The sequence below is a fragment of the Miniopterus schreibersii genome, assembly GCF_964146895.1.
Source record: "Miniopterus schreibersii genome assembly, chromosome: 4".
NCBI lineage: Eukaryota > Metazoa > Chordata > Mammalia > Chiroptera > Miniopteridae > Miniopterus > Miniopterus schreibersii.
In genome coordinates, this window is record NC_138105.1 from 5588972 (window position 1) to 5606722 (window position 17751).

Genomic DNA, 17751 nt, shown 5'->3' on the forward strand with positions numbered 1-17751 from the left:
CTTGGACTTTCCTTCTTTTTTGCTCTCGGCTCAGGCGCCCAATAGTGTTTCTTGTTTGATACAAACACCCAGAAGCCTAGGCTTTGTCCCAGGACTGACTTCTTCTCTCGGGCTCACTGTGTCCCTGCCTGTCCCCCAGGTGTCCTTGAAGGCCTCCATCCTCGCCCGGGACGGTGCCACCGCGGCGGCCATCCTGTTCCTGAGTGACAGGCTCCTGTACAGGCTCGACATGTCCCCCCAACTCCTGCAGGTGGCCAAGGGGCTGCACAAGCTGTGGCCCGCCACACCGATGGCCCCGCAGCTGGTCATTCGCCAGGCCCGAGTGTCGCTCAGTGCAGGTAGGCACACCCTGCCCCTCCCACCCTGGGCCGCCCCTGGGGCCCCCTGGCCCTGAGGGTGAGGCAGGCCTGCCGCCGCCTTCATCCCCCAGCACAAAGACCTGCCGTAAGGGACTCAGAGCCAGAGCAGCAGAGAAAATTGTGAAAGGGTGTGGAAAATACTAATTGGAGCTTTTGTCTTCTAACAAATCCGTCCTGCTGCTTTCAAACAAGGGGATCTGAATTGCTGTACTTTTGACCAGGAGCCTTTAAAGAGCAGATTAGAATGCTGCTTTCTCTTAGCAGGCCTGTCTCCTCTCTGGAGGGCCCTTGACAAGCACACTGAGGTAATCCGAGGGTTTCCCATCACTCGAGACCCTGGCACTGCACCTGATTTCCTCAAAGTACCGTTTACCCCCTGTCCCTGTGAGTGAAATGGGAAATGCGGCCTTCTATCACTCAGGATGTAAAGCAGAGGGCCGGAGGGGAGGGGCCTTCCTTTGACAAGGAGCCGTGCTAACTACAGCATCAGTCAGTGCTGACTGCAGAGAGGGGCCAAGGGACCAGGACAGGACACACACACTGGTCAAACACCGAGCCCACTCGCTCAGGTCTTTGCAGCTGGGTTAAAGTGAGCCCACGTCTTATTATTACTTTTCTAGAGGGATTGTGGGGACAGAGTTGACCTTGGGGAAAATTCCTTCCTTTAAATGTCTCTGATTTGGGACATATTTTAACATTTGAGGTATGAGGGAACCCTAACGACCAACGCTCCTTCTGATGGCAGGAGTGGCAATGATGTGTCGGCAGAGCCCTGTGGGGACACTGTGGACGTGGCACCTTCCCTGGTGATGGTGTGGTTGTGGCGCAACATGGCAGTTGGGTCCTGTGGGGAGCAGGCGTGTTCACAGCTTCACTTCACATGGCCAAATTCATCCTTTTGCTTTGGCTGGTTTGTTGGTTTTGTTATTTCTGTCCTGTCTCCACAGAGCTCTGCTCCACAGAGAGTTGTCTGGTGACGAGCTGGCATTGGTGGCCACACGAGCAGTGTGCTCACGTCACACGTCCGAAATCAAAGTCCCAGACCCTCAAAGACATGATCAGGATGCCACATGAGACATACACACAGCCTTAGAGTTTAGTGTTTATTTGTAAACTTCTGCCCCAAACACCTCTCGAGCCACCACCTACACTGGGCATCCCAGCGAGAGGGACCCAGAGCAGGGTGCTGTCTTGGAAGGAGAGGCTCCTAGTTCTGGATGCAGAGGCAGGGGGATGTGCTTTGTTATAGGGGCGACAGGAGGAATAAAGGTGCACTGAGGGGACAGCAGGTCCTCCTGATGGCCCCTAGACCCGGCCTTCCTGTTGCTCCCCAAACATATCCCAAAGCCCCAGCAGTCATGTGGTGGGTTTCAAGGGTCAGAGGGACTGCCCTGGGCCTGCTCAGCTCACTGTGGCCTGAAACTCTGAGACAGCGCCTTCCCCCCCATTTAACAGCCCAGACTCTGCTCCATCCACGAGGAAGGCTGGCCAAGTGCAGAACCTTCTCCTGTCACACAGACAGTGCCTGAAACACAGGTCAGACCAGCAGACACCTGCTCAGGACACTCTAACCATTTGTGACACATGGTTCTAGTCACACAATTACTTTGATAAACGATTATAAAAATTTCTAAAATCCTCTCTCCTGTTTTTCACTTAATCTCATCTCAGACCAGTAACAAAAAGTCACCCATGACAGTATTCCCAGCACTGCCTCCCAGACTCCATGTGCCTGTGAATCACTTGGAGACTTGCTAAAATGCAGGTCCTGCTCAATAGGTCTGGGGGCTCAGATTCTGTGCTTCTAACCCCCCTCCCCCCAGAAGACATTCGGGGTGCAGTTCTGTGGGCCTCACGTGACTAGCTAGGGACTATCCGCAGATTCTACCACGTGCCTGTCTGCCCACCTGGTGCAGCAATGAAGATAATGTTCCAGGGACAGTTTCTCAGGTGTCCCAACCCCCTAAATGTATTCCTGCAGCAGGCCTAACAGTGCGAGAGAAAATTACAGAACTGGAAGTTTAAAGAAAAACTAGAAGGAAGCACAGAGAGTTAAGTATAAATATGACAGGGAAGTTTAAAAAACTCAGAAAAGAGAGCAAAAAAGCACTGAGCATAATAGAACTGCCCGGAGGACTGCCTGGAATTGGTGAAAAGCGTCTGTGCACTGAAGACATGTATCCAACCTTGAACAAAACTTTTCTTTAAAAATTACCTAGACACAGCGCGGTACACTATAAAAAAATCAAACAAGGAGAGAATCTTAAAGGAAACGGAAAAGACCAGTTATTTATATATATGTTTAGACTTACAAAGTGCATCTTATCATCAACAACACAGTTCAGAATCTCCATGAAACATAAGAGGAAATAGCTTTTGATCTAGCATTTTATACCCAGCAAAAATGATCATTCAGAAGTGAGGACAAATAGACATTTTCAGACAAAGACTAAAACTGTTTATTACTCTCAAGAGCTCCCCCCCCCACACACACACACGGGCACTCACTGAGGGGTGTATTTTGCTAAGGAGAAATTGATCCTACAAAAATGGAGTGGGAGCACAAAAGGCAACAGCTAACAAAGAATTTAGTAAATACCCAAGCTAATCTAAAATTCAGTCATTAAGGGTGAATTTGGGGCTCAATGTGGCTGTTGGGGGCCTCTGTTCTCCACATGGGCCTCCCATGGGGCTGCTTCCCCTTTCTCAAGCCCCGGGGCTGGGTTCCAAGAAGCAAATGAAGAGTCAGACCTATGCATGCCCAGACTAGAAAGGTACAGTGTCGCTCCCACCACATCCCATTGGTCACAGCACATCACAGGGACAGTTTAGCTGAAGGAGAAGGGAAATAAACAGTGCCTCCAGCCCCTGGTGGAGGGACAGCAGGGTCCCATTGCAGAGGAGCTGTTGTGTGACCCATACTGGAAATGTGGTGCAGCACAGCCAGGTGCACGTCGGGTGCAATTGAATGAGTGTCAGGGGAGGCCTTAGCCGACAGTCAATTTGAGCAGGGGCAGAGGGGAAGGCAGGGGGCCCTGGAGAGATTTAGGGTGAACAGATTCCAGATGAGAGTAACGCAAGTACAAAGACCGAAGTGTGAACTGGCACGTTGAGGGGACAGTAAGGGGGCCACTGTGATGATGTCCAAGGAGTCCCAGGGGCCAGGTTGTGGACGACTAAGAGGAGGGATGGAAAAGATGAGAAATGATTGTTTCCCACTTTCGGAGAGACAGCCATCCGTAGATGAGGCCCCTCCTACGTGATGGTGACCAATGTAAGTGGAAAATTTAGTAAGAACCTCCCTCCCCCTTAAAAACTCCCTCCTGATAACAAATCCTACAAACAGCCCTGTTCAGGCGACGCCGTGCTCCTGGAAGGCTTGTCTTCACTTATCAAGCCACAGCCTGAAGGAGGGACTTCCGAGGGGACACGACTGCCATTCAGACACTCGGCTCCCACTTAACAATCCTGAAGCTTCATCTTTATTCTCCGTTTTATACACGATGCAGTTATTGATTTTAGACTTTGAAACAGAACGTTTCCCAGGGCAGCTGTGGTCCCCCCGTGACTGATCGCCTTGGGCTGCGACAGCCAGTGGTGTTTGAAGCGAGTGCTCACGCTGACTGAGAGGCTCATTTGCTTGTTTTCAGGGAAACTTTTACAAGCGGAGCGTGTCCTGAGCAGCCTCATCAGCAACAACGCAGCAACAGGTAAAGTGTGTTCACAGCGGTCTCCACCCTCTCCTCCAGGGTTCCTGTTTAAAACAACTTAATGACCCAATATTTTTTTAATATACATTTTAAAATCCTCATCTGTGGATATTTTTTTATTGATTTTAGAGAGAGGGAAAGGGAGAGAAAGAGAGAAACATCGATGTGAGGGAATCATCAATAGGTTGCCTCCCATATGCTCCCCGACTGGCGATCAAACCCACAACCTGGGCATGCGCCCTGCCTGGGAATCAAACCCACAAACTTTTTGGTGTTTGGGACAGCACTCCAACCAACTGAGCCACCCGGCCATGGCTGATATTCCATCAGACATGAAAGAAAGAAAGCCCCAATGGTTGGGTAACAAATCACATTTGCCTTCAGATATTTTGTCTGAATTTCTGGTCAACAAATTTCCCAATAAGTTGAATACAATTTCCAGTCAAGTTTAAGCTCAATGTGCTGGATGTAAGGCCCTTGAAGCTCGCCAACGTTTCCAGCCAGAGGCAGTTTGAAATACAAATACTGGCCGCATCACTAACACACAGCACGTACACTTCCCAGCCTGCACACACGCCGGCACGTGCACACACTCCGGCACACACGCACACCCCAGGGGTAGACACAGGTTGAAAACAAAGGGTGAGGAGACGGGAGTGAGGAGGGTGCAACAGTGGGTGTGACACTGGCAGTTTCCGGGCACTTGCCTCGCCTCCCCATTTTGCCCGTCTGGACAGGCTGGCGTTCGCTCATCAGTACACCCCAGCATGTGGGGCCTTTACCCAGCCCCACACCCTCATCACAATAAAGACCAAAGCCACTCACCAGGCCTTCGCCTGAGTCCCCTGGGCTGCCCGGTGCCTGCCCTGTGCTTTTCAGAAAGGCTCATTTTGTGAGGCCTGGACCTTTTCCTGCCCTCCTGGTGCACATTCTGGGTGGATGGGGTTGACCCCACCGTCCTCGAGGCAGCCCGGGCAGTAATGCTGTGAGCGAACTGTCTGGGAGGCCCTGGAGGCAACAGCAGTGAGGCCGACACCCTGGGAAGGAGAGGGAGCTGGTCTCCTCGGGAGCCGGAGGGAAGCGGGTCCAGCAGAGGCCACAGCCACAGCCACTCTTAGGAGGGACGCAGTGAGGCAGGGGTGGCCGCGCAGTTAGCAAGGGAGGACCCGTTCCTGGGCCTTAACAAAGGTCTGGACCTTACTCTTTGTGTGAGGAGAGGTTGCCTCTCGAGTCTATGTCACGTGTGCTCATGAAGGCGTCTGTGAAAATAGTGTATTTCACCCTTAATAATTCCAGACCAAAAATGCTTTTCTCTTTCCCTGTTTTATTATAGGCACCTGGCTGTACAGAAATGAGAGCGACAGGGTCCTGGTGCAGGCAGTCTGCTTGCAGGTCAGAGGGCAAGTCCTGCAGAAGCTAGGTGGGCACCGCGCCGCCCGCCTGCCCGCTGGCCCTGGGGTCTGTGCCGTGTCTGGTTAACACCGTTCGCCCCCCCCAGTGTCCTCACTGGGAAGGGAAGGGCGTTTAAGATCACAGAGTGTTGTGAACATTAATGAAACAAACACTTTCTGTTGAGTCTCGAGAGGGAATTTTCAGTTGTATGTTGTGAGCACTAACCTGGGGTCCTCGGTGTTAGTTCTGGCATCTGACCCCATGACGTGGCGACGCCTTATTCTAAACCTACCCTGACGCCTTCCCTGCTCATGCCTCACAGGCACTTGTGAGTTTTTCAAGCAAAGTTTACAGAACCCTGATAATACTTTAAAATGCAAACTATACTGTTTGAAAATTTAACAGAGGCGGGTAGTTATTATTACTGTCTGTAGGGGAGGTGGCTATTTGCATACTTACATGTATCATGCATGTGATACGCAGTCATTCCTACTGCTCCCCTGTGGAGGGAGATCACCTGTTAAACCAGCCAGGAAGAGGGTTATTGTCTGCTGACCACTGTCGATCCGACCCAGCCCTAAACTTCTTGACAGGAGTTGATGGAGCTCCTTTCTTTAGTTTTCAAGGCATTTTCTGTCGTGAGAGCACAGGCACTAGCAGTCTCGTGTCCCCATGTTTTCAGGGATGTGGTGCGAAGCAGCGGAGTTAATACAGGCCTCAATCGCAGGGTATGTGACACTTCCTCAGCCAGATAAAAAGGTGGGTTGTGTGTGTTTTCTCTCCCTTCCTCTGTTTGTCTTGGGTGATAAACATTCAGTTTATCGCATATCAGTTTCATTGGTAATATTTGTCTTGATTCCATGTGGGCGCCGGGCCGAGACCATTTGCTGACTTCCTCCTGGGACTGCTTTGTTCCCACTGAGGCCAGACTCCTGGCCTACAGTCACTGTTTCTCTATTCATTTATAACTATCCCTTTGTACACTTATTTCTACTGAGTCATGCGTCTATTTCATTATGTACTTAGCCTTTGCGTGATTCCACAGCAGAGCTGAGATAGCCAAGTTGTGTGTATGTAAAATCGTTTCCTGAGTCAAATGGCAAAGACGGGACTTAATTGTTTACGTCGCACCTTCACTCGAGAAACAGAGCAGGGTCTGCTCTCCTGCCTGACACTTGTTCTCTGTGACTCTGGGGTCCTTCTCGTTTGCGGAGGTTGTTGCATGTCCTGAGCTGCTGACAGCCTACGGCAGGGCTAGAGCTTGACCCCGCCTGGGCCAGGGCTTCAGGACGAGCAGTGTGGGCAGTCTGCTGGCAATCCGGTCGAGCTCGGCTAGGAAACAGTTTATATGGGGCCCTCGGGAGTCATGGTCTTTAAAGTCCTCTGCATCCAATTTAAAAGTATCTCTAGTGTCACAACAATGACAGTAATAATAAGAAGAGTCCGTGCACGGGCCTAGAGGTTGCCTTGGGGCCACGCCAGGAGCAGTCACTGACGGGAGGCCCATGCACTTGCTTGTGTTTCCCTTGCAGGGCATCTCCTCATCCTTAGGTATACTGGCCGACATCTTTGTTTCCATGAGCAAGAAAGATTATGAGAAGTTTAAAAACAACCCACAAGGAAGCTTGGTAACTATCGCTTGACTCTCATATGCTGAACCACGGTGCAGGTGGCAGCCGCAGCAGGCCACCAGCCTGTTCTCCTCTCTTGTGTGACATCAGTGCTCCCAGGACAGTCCCCCGGGTCCTGGTGCCGTAGAGCTCAGCACCTGCACGGTCCCGACGTGCGGGGGGCACTCAATGATGGGCGGAGGAGTGAGTGATAGATTCAAAGTGACGGGTGCTTTGAACCACACTTATTTGCTTTCAAATTATCACAAAATTCAATTTCCACACCTGGGCCATCTCAACAACAAAGTAACTGGGTAATAATTTTAAAGCTTTCATCATCATCTGTCCAGATCAGGGCACCAGTCACTTGTCGAGCCCCTGTCCTTAGTAACAGGGATTAGCAATGTTTACACACTGCTTTCCAATTCAGAAAGTGCGTGTCTATGTATACAAACCCCATGAACTCCTAGGAGCAACATGTGCCGTTCCCATCTTAGAGAGACAAGCTGAGGTCCAGAAAGACAGAGTGACATGTGCGGTTGGCAGCCACTAAGGCAGTGGAGCCAGGTCCCTGAGCCGTCCAGGGTCTGGGTGGGGACGGTGACCTGCTCCCTGCACTGCTTGGACATTGAGATTTCTATATGATCACCGATATTGCCATTTTTGCTGAGTTCCAGGTGACAACAATAGCCCCACCCAGTGCCGGGCAGTGTGGGTGCACCCAACTTGCCTGCAGGGGTGGGAATCTCGGCGGCTGCTTCTGAGCAGGGTTGTGTCCCGTGTGCAGTGACAGGGCCTGTGAAGCAGCCCCGACAGCCCCGAGCCCTCCCGCGTGTGCCCCACGCATGCGGGTGTTCAGTCCTCTCCCCTCAGCAGAAAGCAAGTCCGTCTGCACGTCCTTGTGTCTGGACCAGCGCCTGACACAGGGAGGTGCTCAGCACATGTTTCTAGAATGAATGAAGGAACCCTAATTGCCATGAAACCACAAATTAAAGGGCTCTCTGCCGAACAAGGCAAAAACCAGCCATTGATGTGGCTGCGGAGTGTGCGGGGCTCCTCCAGGGAGTTCTGCGTGGCGGATGCTGCTGAGCTCACAGGGGCCTCTCTGCGGGGAGGGAGCTGCGGGGGAAAGACGGCCACTCTTCCTTGGCACAGTTCTGAAATAGCTGTGATGGGGGCCAGGGCATCCCTGGGAATCTGAAAGAGAAGCTGAAGGGTTTCACAGCCTGTCTTTTGCTGATGGATGAGCAACTGTGGCCTCCTGTTCTCTCCCAGGGCCTGCTGAGGGGCTCCGACCACCGCCTGCTGTCGGCCGCCACAGCCTGCAAGCTGGCAGCTGCCTTCAGCCCCTACACACCCCTGTTCGTGCTCACAGCCATGGTAAACCGAGGGTGCGGGAGGAAAGGCCCTGCTCAGAGAAGGTGGCCAGGTGCCATGTGCGGGAGGTTTATGGGGCAGAGTGGTGACATCCTGGTGGGAGCTCCGCTAATTCAGCCAGAGCCCCAGGTGTCAGGCGCCTTTTCAAAACACACATTCCTGGGCTCTACCCTCCTTCCTGTAAATGCAAATTTCTGGGACTGGTTCCCAGAAATCTTTAGTTTAGAAATACTGCCCAGGTGGCTCAAATGCAGAGGGATTTGGAAGCCACGAGCCTATTGTTTTGACTATTATTGAATGAATAATGTGTTTATATATAGCACCCTTATATGTCCACGTCTGTATGTAGAGTCTCTGTGCTAAAACAGCAGCAACAAATGCAACATCTTTGATCAGAAAGTCCGGAGGCTACGGGAGGGTGCAGTTTAAGCTGGTGGTTCTCACCAGCCAGTCACACCTCCCAGTCCCCCCCCCACACGCACCAAAAAGACCTCAGGTTCTTAGTTCAGTGTTCGATTGTGTATTTTTTTTAGAATACCTGTAGCACACTGTGGTGTCATATACTGTGGTGTTTAGTTTTCCATAATATTTCTAATGACTGTCCTCCAGGAGTTAAAAGTTTTACCTGTTTCACCTCCAGTTTTCAATTCCATGTCTAATTTTGCATTTGATGTTTTCTCAGAATATCCGTGGCACATGTTTGCTGTCGTATAGTAGTTCTAATGACTGTCCTCCAGGACTGACAACTTCGTATCTTTGTGAAGCCAAAGAGGCCTTTGAAATCGGCCTCCTCACCAAGAGCCTGGACGAGCCTGTGGCTGGGAAGCAGGAGCTCCACAGTTTCCTCAGGGCCGCTTTTGGCCTCACCACGGTGCACCGCAGGCTCTGTGGGGAAGTGGGGCCGGTGCGCGAGGCCCGTCGGCTCTGCCTTGAGGCCGTGGGGAAGCTGTATGCATTCGGTTCTTTTGCCAGAAACTGGGAGAGAGCAGCTCTCTCTCGGGAAATCATGTGTATTATCGCCCAGGTGAAGGATCATTTACAGGTCCAGAGTTTTCCAAATTCAGAAGACAGGTCTTATGTTCCAGCGGGTTTCACATGTGAGCTGGACAAACCCCTCTTGCTCGGGCAAGTGAGTTTCCAGGAAATCCTTGAAGTCTATTCGCAGCACCACAACTCAGTGTGTGAAGTGTTTGAAAGCACCTGTGAAAGCAACAAAGACAAACAGAAAGGTACAAGCACTGGCCTCTGCATCACTGCACTGAATATAGATACAAAAAGCACAGAGACCGTGGGCACTGAGGACAGACTGTGTTTTCAAAACAGCATGGGACTGTCCTGCTCCCAAATAGCTAATGAAAGCCAGGCAATGCTCAGGAGGGCAGGAAGGAACTGGATCTGCACAGATGCGTTCCGAGTCTCCTTGGGCCCAGATGTGGACACCCAGGCTGTGTCACCCGGCCACAGCAACAGCAGGGAAGCTACTTCCAGCAAGGCTCTGAGCGACAGCCAGAGCTTCAGTTCTTGGAGCAAGTTATCAGCGAGCGGTTCTTCTACGAGCTGGGAGGAAGTGAACGACCACATTGGTAACAGTTCAGCCAGAAAAGAGCCCAACACAGATCATCCTGTGGACACTCAGGGGTCCACTGCCCGGGCCAAAGAGCTGGACAACAACAGGGAAAGTGCAGCCATGTATTCACTGTCTTCAGAGGTCCACAGTCTTTCTTTCCCGGTGCCCACGGATGACAATGCAGAGTCTTCTCCAAGTCACATGGCCTCAAACACCTCCCCTCCTCATAGCACCACAGGCACCTTCTTGGCCTCTGGTGCAGGGCTGCTGGAAGGAACTCCAGAAGAAATGCAGACAGGCAAAAGTACGGGCTCCAGAAATACTTCTGGCCATCCCAGGCCCTCATTTGGATATGCTGCTTGGTCTTCTTCTGATTCTAGTTGGCCCAAGAACATGGCCACACATCCTTCTGTCCAAGAAGAAGAAACCTTTGAAATAATTGATGAGTTTCCAGAAATCAACTGTGATGCCACAGACGGGTCTGGAGAGGAGAATGGAGGAGACCTCACAGGAGGCACAGGCCCTGCCTTTCAAGGCAGCCCGTCCTGGGTGGACCCAGGAGGAGAAACAGCCGACTGCGAGGATATGCCCTTGGGCTCTCACAGAGTCACGGGTGAATCTCTGGGCAAAAGTTCCACAATGGCTTGTCACCCTGTCACTCCTCTCTGGCCTGTTCAAAATCCCGAGTCAGGACGAAGTGGCAGCTCAGCCCAAGAGCAGGTGGACCCCGATGCCTCCACGGAGGGTGAGGGGGACCAGCTGCTCAACCTCACAGGGCCACAGGGCTGTCACAGGCCGTGTGCTCTGAGGAAGCTGTGTGGTCAGGGGGCTAGGACCCCCCATGCCTCTGGAAGCCATGAGGACTGCACCACCACTGAGGAAGGAAATGAACCTGAAAACGTGCTCAGCTGCAGCCAGAACTCCAGCTTGTCCTCGGCCAGCTGGTGGAAATCTGCACTCTCCAGCAGGTCCTCCGAGGGGGGTGGCCCATGGTCCTACCTGAATTCCAGTGGAAGTTCTTTTGTTCCATTGGCAGGAACGATGAGGCGGGAGACCCTCGAGGCTCGCACCCTGCAGCCCGATGACCTTGAAAGACTCCTGGCAGGAGTGACGAGTGACTGGTTGCTCCGGAGGCTGGAGAACACAGGGGTATTCAGGCCCAGCAGGCTCCACCGGGCGTACAGTAAGTACCCCAGCCTTCCGGCAGGTGCGGCCTGGGAGGTGCATGCACAGCTGGGGCCCTTGAAGAGCTTGAGAGCATCACTTAAAATTCAGGGACACAGAGACCCTGTCATGCTCTGTGAGTGTCCAGAGAGATGCGATGTGTCCCACAGGGGCTCCCTGACTTGGTGCGATGGGCTCTAAGGGTTCCAAGGATTTGAGGTTCTCTTGGGCCACCTTGAATTTGGGGATTTGCCATAAGGACACAGGAGGCAGTTGGGAGGCAGGGATCCTAGCAGACTCGGGAACAGCCATCCAGCCACGAAATGGCTCTGGATACCGCTTCCCCTCAGCGTCCCGTTCATCTCATTCACATCCAAGACCTTCTCCGTTCAGCGTCCAGGGCGCAGAGCTTGGCCTAGTTAGACAACCTCCTCCCGGGGGCAGAGGCTTTACACCTGCCCACCAAGGGGCCTGGCCAGTGCCCCAGGGTCGCAATCAGCAGCTACTTCCTTAAGGGACAGCCTGAGGTCGTTTCCTGCAGCAGGGACCTGTGGCGGGGCTGCCTCCAGGCCATGCGTCCAGTATGGCTTCGCAGTATGGAGGCGCAGGGAAGAAACAAAATAAGGTTCTTCTCTGAGCCAGAGGACCCCAACTGATGCCCAGATACTGAAGAGGTGTTGGAATTAAAAGAAAAAAATCTGCTGCAGAGGACATTTCAGAATAAACCGTGTGGACCACTGAGCACTGGCTTCCTAAGTAGTTCTCAATCTTGGCACCACATGGGAACCCCTGGGGGCTCCTAAGCTTTTGAGGCCTCACCCCAATATTCCAATCAGATAGGTTGCGGTGTGGATCCAGGAGTCAGTGTTTTTTCACTTTCCCCCAGCTTTATTGGGAAACAACTGGCGTCCGTCACGGCATCCGTTCAGGGCGTGGAGCGTGACGGTTTGATTACATGAGCTGTGACGTGATTACAGTGGGTCATTGACTCCAGCCTCTCAAATAGATGCAATAAGAAGAAAAGAAAGACAAAAGAAAAAGAGGGAAACTATCCCCAGGATGAGAAGCTTGGGGTTTCCTCTCAGCAGCGCTCCTGTGCCCGGCAGCCACGGCCGCTGCAGGCTCTCGTCTTAGACCGCGGTTTGTGCCTCCCGACGGTCCTGCAGCCGCCCTCCAGCTCTGCTGACCATAGTCTGACCCCCTTCTTGTAATTCCACATAGAAGCGACGTCCTGCAGGGTCCCGACAGCCCGATTGTTCCCTGTCTTTCCCGTTTTCATTCAGTCGCATCTCTGTACAGTAGCTGTATTTTCTCAAGTAATTCCTGGACTTTCCCAAATTAAACAAAACAAGGGCGAGACACTGAGGATGTGCTTTAATGTGTAATCTAAGATCCCTGGAGTTGCCAGGAACCTCTGAGGTAAAATTCTGACTTATTTGTGTCTGTGTCACCTGACATAGGTAGTCACCTCCGTTGCCTGAAGTGCCTCCGACAGGCGCCTGAGCCCCAGGGGCCCGGGAGGCGCCCGCCGGCCGCACGTGCTCCGGGGTGGCCTCCCCGCTGTCTAAAGGGCGCTTTACTCACCTCTCCGTCCACCCCGGCCCCCGGCCATCGCAGGCGAGACTCTGTGCATCAGAGGCTACCCTTTGTTTTATTTGTGACGCTTTCCTTGTTTATTGCGCCTCACTAACTTTTATTAGTCGCCATGGAAGAGGCGAAGCTATGAGAAACACGTAAAGAAGTTGGAGACGTCAGATAAGCTGGGTTAGGACCTGTGTTCTTCAACTTTATTCACAACCGTGACATCCTTTGGAAAATAAGATCCTTTTTCATCTTTTTCTTTTGACAGATGCTCTCTTCGTGAAATATTCTAAGAAATCTGAATTGTGGACAGCCCAGGAAACTGCCGTATATTTGGGGAACTACCTGGATGTGAAGACGAAGGGCAGACAAAGAAATGCCTTCTGGGTTCATCACCTTCATCAAGAGGAAACTCTGGGAAGGTGCTGATTAAAAACACCGATGTTGCTCGTGTGGAAGGGCTGGATTTCCTCTCTGTGAACCGCAGGTGTCCCCCCTTATCCACTGTTTTGCTTTCTGCGTTTTCAGTTACTCTTGGTAACCACAGTCTGAAAATTCCAGAAATAAGTGACTCACATGTTTTAAACTGTGTGGCATTCTCAGCGGCGCAACGCAGCCTCGTGCTTTGTGCCGGGCGCCCACCCTGGAGACTGGCCGCTGCTGCTCACGGGGCGGCTGCCTCTGGTACCCGACTGACTGCTGAGATCGAAGGGCTGTGTTCAGGTCACCCTGATGTTATTCGTAATGCCACATTCATGTAACCTATAGTGTATTTTATTAGTAATCGTTGCTTACCTCTCACTATGCCTAGTTTGTAAGTTAAACTTTACCGTAGGTGTGCGCGTGTGAGAAGAGCACAGCGTGCGCAGGACTCAGCGCAGCGCAGCTGCGGGCAGCCGCGGGCCGTCCGGAACGTATCCGCCCCGGTAGGAGGGCCGCTGCCATCCTTTATGAGATTCTGAAAAGGCTAAAAAGTTGGCCAAAGTGTATGCTTTCAGGTTTCTGCTCCTTCCTCCGCATCGATTAATTGGGAACAGTTTCCACAGGTTGGGCGACATTATGCCGGTGTCTTGCTCAGACCCACCTGAGCTCAGACCTGTTTCGGAAACATCGTCCTGCTGGGAAGATGAACAAGATGGAGCTTCTGGCCGTGTCGCGGGGCAGAGAGCATTAAACCCTCCTACTGAAAATGCTGGCAGCCTGGCCCGGCGCTCAGGTGCTCGGAGCATCGTCCCGCACACCGGAAAGCCGCGGCTTTGGTTCTCGGTCGGGACACGTACCTACATGGCGTGTTCGGCCCCCATTCAGGGCGGGTGCAGGAGGCACCCAACTGATGTTTCTCTCACATGGATGTTTCCCTCTCTCTCTCCCTTTCTCTCTAAAATCTATCTTTTTAAAAAGTGTCCTTAAAAATGTCTAATTCAACTATGAAAGCCACACTTTTAGTAAATGAATGAGCCTGCAAAAAAGGCAGGACAGTCCCCTGAGGCCAGAGAAGAAGCACGTCCCGGAGCAGAAGTGAAATGAGCCTGAGACACGGGCACGGAGGGTGGGGCAAGGGAGCAGCTGGGGAGGACAGTTGCACAGGGAAGGGACAGGTTCGGAGACCACCCACGTGGAGCCGGGATTCAGGAATGGCTCGTCCTCGAGGGAGAGGTCACCCTGGGTTTTGTTTGTTTGTAGATATGTCGGGAAGGAATACAAGGAGCCGAAGGGGCTGTGGCTCCACTTCTCTGACGTGGAGCGTCAGATGACCGCCCAGCACTACGTGACAGAGTTTAACAAGAGACTTTATGAACAAAAAATCCCAACACAGATATTCTATATCCCATCTGCAGTACTACTGGTAAGATTAAAGAGAGCAGGGTTTGGGTAAACAGGCCCATAAATATGTATTAGGTTAGGTTTCTATCGCCACCTTCCTGCACCATCATTCTGGTAAAAGTCAATCAGCTCAGTTACCAGCCTCCTTTATCTACGTATCCACAGACAGATAAATAAGAAACGTGACCCTCTGTCTGCTAAATGCATCACGTCCCCCTGTGGGGCCTGGGGTCTACCCCACGGTCAGGTTAGCCTCAGCCCACCTCCCACATCTTATCTCTGCTTTCAGAGACCACGTCTAATAATTCACCTGACGCATGAATCTCATGTCAAACCTGTCGGCCCCCAACTCAACCAAGTGATTCGTAAGCCATGGCTCACCTGTGGTGAGAAGAAAATAACAATTACGTTTTCACTTTCAAATTAATTCTGTTATGAAGGTCTTAGATTTGGCCCAAATCTGTCTTCCTCTAATTTCTACCTACGAATTACAGCTCTGTCTGCTGGGACACTAAGACCAGCCTCTTCAGGAAGACCTCTCTTCAAACGCTGTCCTCTTTGGATTAAGGACACCCTGCTCCCCCGAGGTCCTCATTCACACCTAAAGGATTTATTGTTTTACTTTGCCCAGGGACAGTTTTACACCCATTTTTACTATTTACAATAATAACCTGCCTTCCATTTTGCACTTTCCTTATGTCAAACACTATGCTGGGCATTTAACAAACTTTATCTCTCACCCTCTCAGACAGCTCTGGGGGTGGGTCGTGCCCCGAAACACCTGAGCTGAGGCTCAGCCTGGGCCCCGCCCGAGCTAGCACCCGGCAAGCTCATCCCCAGGACAGCACCTCCCGGCCCAAGTTTGACGTGAGCATATTAATGAAAGAATAATAACTTTAGGTTCTATTATATGCCAACAACGTTAGGTACTTTACATGCAAATAAGGAAACCCAAATCTAGTGTAAAATCTCCAAAGTGGCAAATCCGGGGCTCACGATGACACCTGCCTGTCCCCAAAGCCCATGCCTTCTCCCTGATGTCACACTGCGTCCCGTTTCTGTTTTTCAGATTTTAGACGACAAGACAATAGAAGGATGTATCAGTGTGGAGCCTTACATACAGGGAGAGTTTGTAAAATTATCAAATAACACAAAAGTGGTGAAGACAGAGCTCGCGGCCACAGAGTGTGGCTTGGCCTTCGGCCATTTCTCTTACGAGTTTTCCAACCACAGAGAGGTTGTCGTCGATTTACAAGGTATGTGAGACGGGAACGACTTTTCGTTTTTAGTATTACTTATGTGTAAATGGGAGGTTTTGTGACTCGTTGTACCAATCACTCTTTATTAGATTGTTCAGTGTGTATTTAGAATTAAATTAATCGATTTGACTCTAGGTAGCAAATGATGCCTGAAAAACACACCTGGAGCTGCTGTAAGCGTCTGAGGTGTTAGGGGATCAGTGAGAGGGTCGGGCTCACGCTCCACTGGGCCAACTTCTAGAGCAAACCCCACGGCTTTTTAAATCTCACTCGGGTGACTTGAGTGGCGGGTTTCTTCATGTCGAGTGTTTCAAAGCGTGAGAAATGCCCCCCTTGTTCCTTCCTCCTGCCTTTGCTGTTAGTCCAAGTGTGATGTTGGGGCCGTTAGGGGACAGGAGGCTGTGTGCACTTGAATCTGACTTCTTTTAAATTTCCCGCATTAATATTTAAATTTTGTTTGTGTTCATCCGGCATGTTATATATATCAGAATTATTAGCCAATACTCTGCACTTTGTTTAAATGGTGAATGAGATTAATTATTTCTATGACCCTCCCCTAAGACCCCCGTCCCCTTCCGCAGCCTTTGCTGTCACACTCGGTGACATGTGTGTCACGCTCCCTTACATTGTTTTCCCATCTGCCCACTTCAGACGTTCACTCAGCGAGCTCGCAGACACTGACAGACCTGCGCCCGTCCCTCACTGTGCCCAGTGCCTGAAACTGTTCTGTACAGGACGTGCACTCACTAAATATTTGTTAAACAAATGAACATACAAATTAATGAAGAGGCACTAAGGAAATGTGTAAATCACAACAGTAATATTCAGCATTGTGATTTTAGTAATTATATAAGTGCATTTTGTTGCTCTCAAATTCCTTGAAAATTGGTGGTTTGGGTGTTTTATAGATGACAAACTTAATTATTCAATTCTTTTTAGAACAATATTTGGAGTAATGACACTAAATCCCTTAGCAGAAATGTATTAAATGTGAGGCACAGGATGCCAGGGTTGTCAATGTTTCTCTGAGAACAGAAATATTTCCTGAGATGCTTTACGGACATCCCAGAGGACCTCGCTCTCAGACACGCTTGTTTCTCTCCAGGCTGGGTGACTGGGAGCGGGAAGGGGCTCCTCTACCTGACAGACCCCCAGATCCACTCTGCGGACCCGAAACAGGTCACTGCCAACTTTGGAAAAAGGGGGATCTCCTGCTTCTTTAACAACCAGCATGTACAGTGTAATGAAATCTGTCGCCGTCTTTCTTTGACCAGACCCTCAGCTGAGAAGCAAAACCAGTCCTAGGCTGTGTGGGCTGCGGGCGTGGAGGCCACAAGCGCCTCCCAGGCGCGGCCCAGACCGTCTCCCCGCCCGGGCGCTCGGCGCCACTCAGCACAGCCTGCTCCCGTGGGCTTGGGGGCCTGGGGGCCCTGGCGCTGGGCTGGCCCGTGATTTATGAGAGGAATTGATGTGTCTCAGGCCCACATTTAATGCCAGTGCGAGACCCTGCGCGGTCTCTTTCCCTCTCTGCAATCACCATTTCTCCCTCACAGCAAACGGGAGGGTAAGTTTCCCCCAATAAACATCTGCATCCAATTCCTTCTTGGTATTTGCTTCTCGGAGAACTTAAACTAATAAAAATCATCTTCTTAACAAAACAAAGGGGGAAATGATATTATAATATCAAAAGATACAGAAAAAATACTTATAATTGAAAATCAATTCATGGTTTTAAAAAAAGAAAACAACTCTTTGTAAACAAGGCATAAAGGAAAACTTGCTGAGTTTGATAAAGGTTGTTAATTTTTTTTTTCCACAGCAATATAACAATAGTGAAACAGTTGGAGCTTTCCAGTTGAGAAAGGGAAGAAGTAGTCTTCCCACTTCCCCAACCCTGTTCAACGTTTG

General features: G+C 51.1%; 1 protein-coding gene across 4 annotated transcripts in view; it reads left to right on the forward strand.

Annotated features, from left to right (window-relative positions):
• ALPK1 (alpha kinase 1) overlaps positions 1-17528 on the forward strand; it is a 62958-nt gene extending 45430 nt beyond the window's left edge. For 3 of the 4 annotated variants that reach the window (XM_081135398.1, XM_081135399.1, XM_081135400.1), the window contains 11 exons: positions 140-338; positions 4010-4069; positions 5403-5489; positions 6144-6220; positions 6994-7089; positions 8347-8451; positions 9131-11198; positions 13029-13182; positions 14444-14606; positions 15654-15840; positions 16949-17528. In XM_081135398.1, coding sequence (XP_080991524.1) covers positions 140-338; positions 4010-4069; positions 5403-5489; positions 6144-6220; positions 6994-7089; positions 8347-8451; positions 9131-11198; positions 13029-13182; positions 14444-14606; positions 15654-15840; positions 16949-17148 — 3396 coding nt within the window. In that variant the 3' untranslated portion in view covers positions 17149-17528. Of the gene's footprint in view, positions 1-139; positions 339-4009; positions 4070-5402; positions 5490-6143; positions 6221-6993; positions 7090-8346; positions 8452-9130; positions 11199-13028; positions 13183-14443; positions 14607-15653; positions 15841-16948 lie in introns of those variants that run through there. The other variant, XM_081135401.1, reaches the window with a different exon arrangement.
• Positions 17529-17751: the final 223 nt, after the last annotated feature.